This window comes from Sceloporus occidentalis, unplaced genomic scaffold (genome assembly GCF_023333645.1).
Source record: "Sceloporus occidentalis isolate IW3139 unplaced genomic scaffold, rSceOcc1.0.p SCAF_172, whole genome shotgun sequence".
NCBI classification, from domain to species: domain Eukaryota; kingdom Metazoa; phylum Chordata; class Lepidosauria; order Squamata; family Phrynosomatidae; genus Sceloporus; species Sceloporus occidentalis.
This window is the reverse complement of record NW_028317152.1, coordinates 181,831-191,516: the sequence shown is the minus strand read 5'-3', so window position 1 is coordinate 191,516 and position 9,686 is coordinate 181,831. Positions and strand designations below refer to the sequence as shown.

Below are 9,686 nucleotides of genomic sequence, written 5' to 3'. Positions count from 1 at the left end.
GGATGGGAACTGATTTTTCTATTATTCAACAATGGCTTTTTGTATCCCACGCTAGACTCTAGTATATTTTACATTGAAAAAGTTGATACATTATATACAATGTGTCACTGTTTTGTTGTAGGTGGATAACTCTTTGGGACACAAATCCAGGAAGATTACAGGCATGTTATTTCCTTCCCTTGCAGATTTACCCAATTGGCTATTTTACTCTTAAATAATGGTGTCCTTTGAATAAAAACAGCACCTAGTCTTGTCCTGACCAGCAGTGTTACAAAATTCACAATTAATTGAGGAGCAAAGTCCACAAGGCCAGGAATTAGTTGACCTCTGAAACAGATGTAGAATCACCAGGGCGAGGGGTGGAAAGAAGAGGCACTGGAGAAGTAGCCTCTATTAAAGCTGGATTAAGGATAATTGGCAGTGACATTGCAGGGACACCCACTTGAAGTGGGGATGTAAGAGGGTGCAAGATGAGAGGTGATTGTGTAATGTTAGAAGGTATCTCTGTGACAGGACTTATTCTTATCGGATTGCAGGGTGAACTGGGCACAGCTGCTGAATTTGCAGGTATTGATGCACATGGTGATTCTGGGTCTGAAGAGAGAAACGAAAAAGAAATTACATATAGATATACATAGAGAAATTACATATAAATATACATCTATATATATTTTCTACAGATAAAAATAACTCTTAACGACAATTCACACACCTGGCATGTTATGGCTTTAAACGGGTTGCTTTCTTCATCCAAACAGTGTTGCTGTAATGATTAGATGTCGAGGCATTCAGCAACACAGAGATCGGCATCAGGGGTCATTTCTGGCCCCTTCCCCGGGCATCAGCCTGTTTGAAGCTTGCCAATGAACAGCCGAATGATTCAGAGAAAAACTGGGTGAAAGTGCTGTGGTCAGACCAAAATAGAGCTAATTGGCATCAACTCAATTCGCTGTGTTTGGTGGAGGAGGAATGATGCCTATGACCCCAAGAACACCATCCCCACCGTCAAACATGGAGGTGGAAACATAATGCTTTGGGGGTGTTTTTTTGCTAAGGGGACAGGACAACTTCACTGCATCAAAGGGACAATGGATGGGGCCGTCAAAATCTTGGGTGAGAACCTGGGTTATGGATGGGTATTCCAGCATGACAATGACCCAAAACACACAGCCAAGGCAACAAAGGAGTGGCTCAAGAAGAAGCACATTAAGGTCCTGGAGTGGCCAGTCTCCAGACCTTAATCCCACAGAAAATCTGTGGAGGGAGCTGAAGGTTCGAGTTGCCAAATATCAGCCTCGAAACTTTAATGACTTGGAGAGGATCTGCAAAGAGGAGTGGGACAAAATTCCTCCTGAGATGTGTGCAAACCTGGTGGCCAACTACAAAAAACATCTGACCTCTGTGATTGCCAACAAGGGTTTTGCCACCAAGTACTAAGTCATGTTTTGCAAAGGAGTCAAGTACTTATTTCACTGAGTAAAATGCAAATCAATTTATAATTTGAACACTGTTCAAATAAACCTACCATTAAAATTAACACAGGGGGAAGGATGACCACATGTCTAATTCCCAATTAGAAAAATGCACACGTCCCAAATGTGGCCTTTCAGTCCCCCAAAAACCCAACAAACCCATGTATGTGGGTACGCTGTACTTATGAGATGTTGCTGAACACATATTGGGGTGTTGTGTGACAGTAACATATAGCAGGAGCTGTAAATTAATACCTAAATTATGTGTGGGGAAAAATACACACAAAAAAATACGGCTGCAAGCTTTGAAAAAATGCTGGTGGTAAAATGTGTGCATGCAAAGAGTTAAATTAGCAGCATTTGAAATACCCTGGGGTGTCTAGTTTTCAAATATATATGGGTTTATTGGGCACACTGAAATGGCCGGGCTCAAAGATGTACCAAATAGGGCATGGGCAGTGGATCACCAAATGCCAAAATTCAACATTGAAAAATGTGCATGCCCCAAATGTGGCCCTTTTGCCCCCAAACAGCAAACCAATTCATATGGGCTATCACTGTACTCAGGAGATGCTGAACACATATTGTTTTATAACAGTGACATATGCCGGTACCTGTTAATTCATACCTGAAGTAAACTGTGTGTGAAAAAAAGGCAAAAAAATGACTACCACAAAGTTTGACAAAGACTGGTGGTAGAATTAGTGCATAGAAAGAGTTAAAATACTAGCATTTGAAATACCCTGGAGCAGGGCCGGCCCGACAATGGAGCCGAGTGGGGCAACCGCTCCAGGCGGCACATTTTTTTTTATTTTTTTTTTTAAGCCGAGAAGAGAGAGAGGGCGCCGAGTGGTTTTATCTTACCAAGTTGTCCATACCCGCTCGGCGCCCCTCTCTCTCTCCTCTGCGAGCCCTTTAGCTCGGTCTCGGTGCCGGCTTGTAATGTTGAGCGCCGGAAGATGACGTCATTTCGTGGGGGCGCGGCATTTTAAACTTCGCCCCAGGCGGCATTTTGTCTTGGGCCGGCCCTGCCCTGGAGTGTCTAGTTTTCAAAAAATATATGATTTGATGGGGTAAATTGCATTGGCCGGCTTCAAAAACACCCGAAATAGCACATGGGGGGAAGAATTACCAGAATTGGAAAAAATGGTTTTGAAATAGCAAAACGCTACCTGTACTTATTGCCCCATAACGTACAGAAAAAAGCCAAAAAACATAAAAACATTGGGTATTTCTAAACTCAGAACAAATAGTAGAATCTAATTAGGTTTTTTCATTAGCTTTTATAGATGAGTAAAAGATTTTTCAAGTAAAAGTTAGATAGTCTTTTGTTTCTAAATTTGTCACCATATTTTATACTTTTTTATAGTAAATAATATGATACAATCAAAACAACGACATCTAAAGAAAACCCTTCTTGTCCTGAAAAGAACAATATATAACCAACATTAAACTTTTTCAGCAATTTCAGCTACAGAAGCTCATCTGTTGGATTTGACCACACATCATTAACCCCTTAACGACAATTGCCGGTCCTGGCACGACACGGAAAAGCATGTGCTTTACGACAATTGACGTGCCAGTCTTTAAACAGGTGCAGAAAGCGATCTGTTTTCGCTTTCTGCACCCAAAAAAAATGCACACGTACCAAATGTGGCCTTTTAGTTCCCACAAAAATGACAAACCCATGCATGTGGGATATCACTGCACTCAGGAGATGTTGCTGAACACATTATGGGGTGTCGTGTGACAGCGGCATATACCAGGAGCTGTAAATTCATACATAAAGTAGGTGTGTGTGGGAAAAATACACACACAAAAATACTACTGTAAACTTTGAAAACATGCTGGTGGTAAAATGTGTGCATGCAAAGAGTTAAAATACCAGCATTTAAAATACCCTGTGGTGTCTAGTTTTGAAAAATATATGGTTTTGTTGGGCACACTGAAATGGCCCGGCTCAAAGATGTACCAAATAGGGCATGGGCAGTGGATCCCCAAATGCCAAAGTTCAACATTGAAAAATGCGCATGCCCCAAATGTGGCCCTTTTGCCCCCAAACGGCCTAGCAAAATCATTCATGTGAGGTATCGCTGTACTCAGGAGATGTTGCTGAACACATATTGGGGTGTTTTGTGATAGTGACATATACGAGAACTTTTTAATTCATACCTGAAGTAAAATGTGTGTGGAAAACCAAATGCAAAAAAATGACTACCACAAAGTTTGACAAAGACTGGTGGTAGATATGGTGCATGGAAAGAGTTAAAATACTAGCATTTGAAATACCCTGGGGTGTCTAGTTTTCAAAAATATATGATTTGATGGGGTAAATTGCATTGGCCGGGTTCAAAGATACCCGAAATGGCACATGGGGGGAAGAATTACCAGATTTGGAAAAAATGGCTTTGAAATAGCAAAACGCTACCTGTACTTATTGCCCCATAATGGGTAGAAAAAAGCAAAAAAAACATAAAAACATTGGGTATTTCTAAACGCAGGACAAATAGTAGAATCCATTTAGCAGGTTTTTTCATTACCTTTTATAAATGAGTAAAAGATTTTTCAACTAAAAGTTAGAAACAGTCATTTTTTTCTAATTTTTTCACCATATTTTATACTTTTTTTAGTAGTAAATAATATGATACAATCAAAACAATGTCATCTAAAGAAAGCCCTTCTTGTCCTGAAAAAAACAATATCTAATGTGTGTGGGTTCAGTAAACGGGAAAGAAGAAAATTACAGCTAAACACGAGCAGCGCAGAAATGTTAAAACGGCCATTGTCACGAAGGGTACAAAAAGTAAAATCAGCCTTTGTCACGAAGGGGTTAAATGACCCTGTCGCCACTGCACCGCTTTTCCTTCCTTGGACCGCTTTTGATAGGTACTGACCATTGCAGACACCCCATATAAGCTGCAGTTTTGGAGATCCTCTGACCTAGTCGTCTAGCCATCAGAAATTGACCCTTGTCATTTTTTTTCTGCTTTTAACACATCAACTGAGGATGAGGATGAAATGTTCACTTGCTGCTTAATATATCCCACCCACTGACAGGTGCCATAATAATGGTCATAATGTTATAGCTGATCAGTGTATATGCATACAAATACACCAATATACCAAATATAAACATCTATTGTGTATATTTATCTTTATATGCCAATAACATTTAAATAATCGATCACTATTGGTGTACTGTACCGTAGCTACTTTTAGTAACATTTTAATTATGAATAAAACACGGACTATACAAATTGAACCCCTTAACGACAAAGCCCGTACATGTACGGGCTTGCAGTGCAACGTGATAACAACAAAGCCCGTACATGTACGGGCTGCCGTTTCGGCGGTTTTGCAGCATCCACGGAAGCCTCAGAAGTGAGGCTGACTGTGGATCCAGGGAGGAAAGCCCTCCCCGTAAGAAAAATGGCTGCCGCCGCACCGGTCACTGCACTCAGGAGATGTTACTGAACACGTATTGGGGTGTTGTTTGACACGGACATATAGCAGGAGCAGTACATTTATACCTGAAGTACGTGTGTGAAAAAAATAAAAAATATAGTTTTCAAAAATATTTGGTTTGATGGGGTAAATTGTATTGGCTGGCTTCAAAGATGCCCGAAATAGTATATGTGGGCAGACTTTTTGACAATTTGAAAAATGCACACCTCTCAAAAAGGGCCTTTTAGTCCGCGAACAACCTAACAAACCCATGCATGTGGGGTATCACTGCGCTCAGGAGATGTTGCTGAACACATATTGGGATGTTTGGCAGTGACATATACCAGGAGCTGTAAATTTATACCTGGAGTACAACGTGTGTAAAAAAAAAAATACTACCATAAAGTTTGACAAAGGCTGATGGTAGAACTAGACAGGGCCGGCCCGACAATGGAGCCATTGTCCCACAACATACTACGAGTAAGAAACAGAATTGTCATTGAGGGGTTAATATAAGAAGCAATTCAATATGCTTTTGATAGCTCCATCTTTTATTTAGATGTACTTTGTGTTCTACGTAAATCTTACCACATGGTCCTTTTTCAGGTTGTTTTTCCAACTGTGCTGGAGTAGAAGTCCTTAAGTCTGTAGGAGCAGAAGAACAGTGCTCTGGTGCAGCCACATGGGGAAGCTCTGAATGTAAGAGCAAGAAATACCTTGGTTACCAATTAAAAAAAACAACTTTGCAAATATTGATTGTAAAAACGTATGTATTGAGGGAAAGGGGTAGATTTAAATTTATGTAGTGTGAGGGGTTACACAAATATACATATAATTATATATATATAAAATAATCAGCAGTACCAGTATTTGTGATGAACATGCTGTTTAAGATCATATGGGCTATGCATAAAAATGACAGTTGGCACAGGAAACCTACATCAGTTGTACAGAATAACCTAGGACATACCTTGGATGACTGTTTGCTTGAAAAGTTCTTCCCTCAGATGAGGAAGAAAGCAATCTATCCTCTCCCATGTTATTTCCCATAGGTCCGAGTATCCAGTTCTAGAGTCTGCACTGTGAAAAATTCCTGCAGTGTCCATAACTAGTAGCATGTTTTTAAGAGACTCAGGAATAGCCTCCATCTGGAACAAATGAAAATGCTTGCAGTTTAACCCATTCAGTCCTGGGTTTTTTTCATAACCAAAATATATTTTACAATATGTTTGCTTCCATAGTTGGTGTACCCAAACAAGTTATACATCATTTTGTTGGAGAAGTAGGACCTTTTTTTTTAAATAATAGAAATATATAAAACATAATAACTAGTGATAACAGATAAAAAAAAACCTATACTAAAAACAGAAAAAAAAAAAATCACATTTTTGAAATTTTTTCTTCTATACTGTAAGCACCACAGCTGAAGAATGACCCAATTTAGGTTCAGCAACATCTCCTAAATACAGTCATACTCCACATACATTTGTTTATGTTCCATATGGCTACATCCATGCTTTACATGGATTGTATATTACATATTCAATGATAATGTAACCTTGAGCGCTGTTATACATGATGAATTGTCAGGAAGCCAGTACAGAGTAGAGTCCAGACTGTGGATAAGGGGTCCTAAGGGGCTTCTTGCCACACGCGTTAAGGGGACCCAATGGGTTAAAAAAGCTTTAATACTGGATATTTACACTTATTTCACGTATCCGTGGAATAGGGGCATGCTGGTCTAGTTAAGTATAGTAACAAATATCTAATATTATCAATTTAAAATTTATACATTATCAATCATAGCATTACTAAAATGAATATAGGAAAAGCCATTATAATTTAACTGACCTCAAGAGACGTGCAAACCACTGAATAGCTAATTTACACATGAGAGAAAAAAAAACAACTACCGATTCATGAAAAAAAAATTTTGTTGGCTACTTTAAAATGTACTGTATTAACACATTAACCACACACCTAACGCATGTTCAAATAAATTTAATCAACTGTTGACTGTATGGATCCATACCAGTAGGTCACTTGAGCCGGCGTGCATGTACTTGTCCATGAAATCAAGTATTGTCAACCACAGGGCAGCAAATGTAGCCAGGGAGAGCAAGGGAGAAAGATGTTGCAGGAAGACCTACACACAAAACATGCAAAAAGTGTTAAATATCCTTTATGAAATACTGTTTAACAAAAAAAAATGTTTTTAGTACCGAAAGGCTCAGGCAGGTGCCTGTGGTGCCTTATCCAGGGGGATGCCCACTGCGCAAGGAGGCTGCAGAAGAGCAGGGTTAGGGATCTGTTCAAAAAGGAGAACTTAGATGACCTTCTGCTTGAACTGAAGGTATATTTTTTTTATACATAATTCAAACGAATCGAACTTCGTCATTTGTATTAAACAAATGGCAACTTTCTTATACCAAATTTTGGCTTTGCAGTTAACCAAACATGGTTGTCAGCCAAGTCAACACCACCTATGTGCTCATTGTAGTCTGCTATGCAATTTGGTTTAGTGGCATTTTTCCTTTGACGTATGTAGTCACAATGGACTCACTGTGTGTCGTGGACAAAATACACACACTTATGGTGGAAAGCAATGACAGACCCATGACTTGGCCTGGTCTGTAAAAGATACTTTGGGAGAGCTTTACAGTACAGACCCACAGGTCACAGTCTGAAACAAAAAACAATTTTGAAATAAAGGGACAGCTGTGTAATAGTTGTCCACACACACACACACACACACAATACCCATAATTAAGGGGTAGGATGAGGTCCCAGGCAATTTTACCACTTGTCCCCACAGAATTAGGGCAGCCTGGGGGATTTAAATGCAAGTTCTCCTTATAAACCTGAAAGGAGAAAGTGTACCTTGTCACACTTTCACAAAGCTTATACCTTGCCCTCTTGGAAGGTATATATTGCTTGAAAATCAGCCTTCATTTGTACTGGGTTAATTGATGCAGATATTCTGCTATGGGGTATAGATTTTCCTTAAATGTGTTAAACATGTGGTGTTCAATCAGTTTTACTGTATATCATATGATGGTTCAGTCCTAAGAAGGCAAAGGTTGTTATAATTTTTTAAGTTAGAAATCTATCCCTGGTCATCACTGCAAGATGAGTACGCACGGCTGTTCACTTCATGATGTTCTATGCCTTCAATATTGGTTTTTGGGACATTTTTTAAGAGGTTGAAAATTATATATTCCTCATATAAAGCTAAGCTAGTGAGAAATTAGCAAAGGTCACAATAATATCCGCTCTAATTTTGTGGTAAAATATTTTTATAGAAGCATGTACTTTGGTTTTAACTTAGCAGAATGCTCCTAAGTAAACCTTTAAGATTGGGGTTACTGGGTTTTAAATACTTAGCTAATGTAAAAGAAAGGCAATGGTTTTGCAATTGATCCACTGGCAGTGCATACACTATGCGGTTCAGAGTAAGTTGCTCAAGCATTCTCTAGTGGTCTCTTGTTTTGAAAAAATATGCAATGGAATCTATCTATCTTTATCTGGTACCATGGGGTGCTTAGTGTATAACAAAGGGGGAGGAGATAAAGTGGCCAGATTGCGTCTTTCAATTCTATACCTCATGGTGGCGGAACGTGTTACCATAAATGTGTTTTGTCTTGGCACATCTAGCAATGGCAGGACATCAGACACTTGATCTTAGTAAGACCCCCCCCAACTATTATATAACCACCTTATCCATCTTACAACTGCCTGGAGGACAGCATAACTAGAGACTGGACTGGACATTAAACATGCCAACAACAAAAGGTTTGACTATAAGAGTAAGGGTAAAGCTGAACAGAAGAATATAAATATATATAGTTATTGATTTTTTTGTCCAAATGTTGGTGTGTTACTTACCTTTGATAAAACTATGGTTGTAGAAGCATTGCTACACACTAATCTACAAACACCAGACAAGCCAGAAGGCTTGTTTTTTCCCCTCAGAAATCTCATGGCACTGCTACAACCACAAGGGATTCTGGGTAGGCACATGCAAACAAGGTCAACAATGATCACCTTTTGCCTCTATATGCACTTTATACATGGATCCCTTGAAAGTAAATGTCCGCTGTACATTTGTAAAAAAATATTTTACTAATCACATAGTGATCAGAAAGCTGGGCTCCAAAATCAGTCGCAGTGGCGATTGTGACCGATCACAGCGCAACCTGGGGTAAGTGTTCGGTGTTGCTTTTAAAATGGGCACACAGTGTATGGCGGATGTTGACGCCCATGATGCCGATCTCGGTGTTGCTGAATGCCTCAACATCGAGGCATTACAGCAACACAGTCTAAGCGAAGAAAGCTTGTTTAATGACGTGTCAGGCACGTCATAGGTTGTTAACCCCTTGATGACAATTGCCGGTCCAGGCACGTCACCGAAAATCAAGTCGTTAACGACAATTGACGTGCCAGGACCGGCACGTCTTTAAACGGGTGCAGAAAGCGATCTATTTTCGCTTTCTGCACCGAAACGACCTCAAGGCATTCAGCAACGCCATGATCGCCACATCTCTGGCCCCTCCCCGGGACGTCATCAGGATCAGGAGGCATCCAGCGACACCAAACACTTACCTTGGGATGGACTGTGACCGCTCCGGAGAGCGGTCACAGCCGCAGCTGCCGGTGATCTTCGCCATCAGCAAGATGGCGGCGGCCCGGGAAAAAAAAAACAAAGACGAAAAAGTTCGCTAGATGGTCTCCAGACCCTCTAGAGAACTCTGGCTCCACTTGCAGGTTGAA

At 40.1% G+C, this 9,686-nt stretch overlaps 1 protein-coding gene across 1 annotated transcript in view; it reads right to left on the bottom strand.

Moving 5' to 3' along the window:
• Positions 1–316: 316 nt before the first annotated feature.
• LOC149279305 (Golgi-specific brefeldin A-resistance guanine nucleotide exchange factor 1-like) overlaps positions 317–9,686 on the bottom strand; it is a 168,495-nt gene continuing 159,125 nt past the window's right edge. The window contains exons 36-39 of the mRNA XM_089501339.1: positions 6,949–7,062; positions 5,887–6,064; positions 1,100–1,108; positions 317–594 (exon numbers count right to left, since the gene is read on the bottom strand). Of these exons, the coding sequence (XP_089357465.1) occupies positions 317–594; positions 1,100–1,108; positions 5,887–6,064; positions 6,949–7,062 (579 nt within the window). The remainder of the gene's footprint in view (positions 595–1,099; positions 1,109–5,886; positions 6,065–6,948; positions 7,063–9,686) is intronic.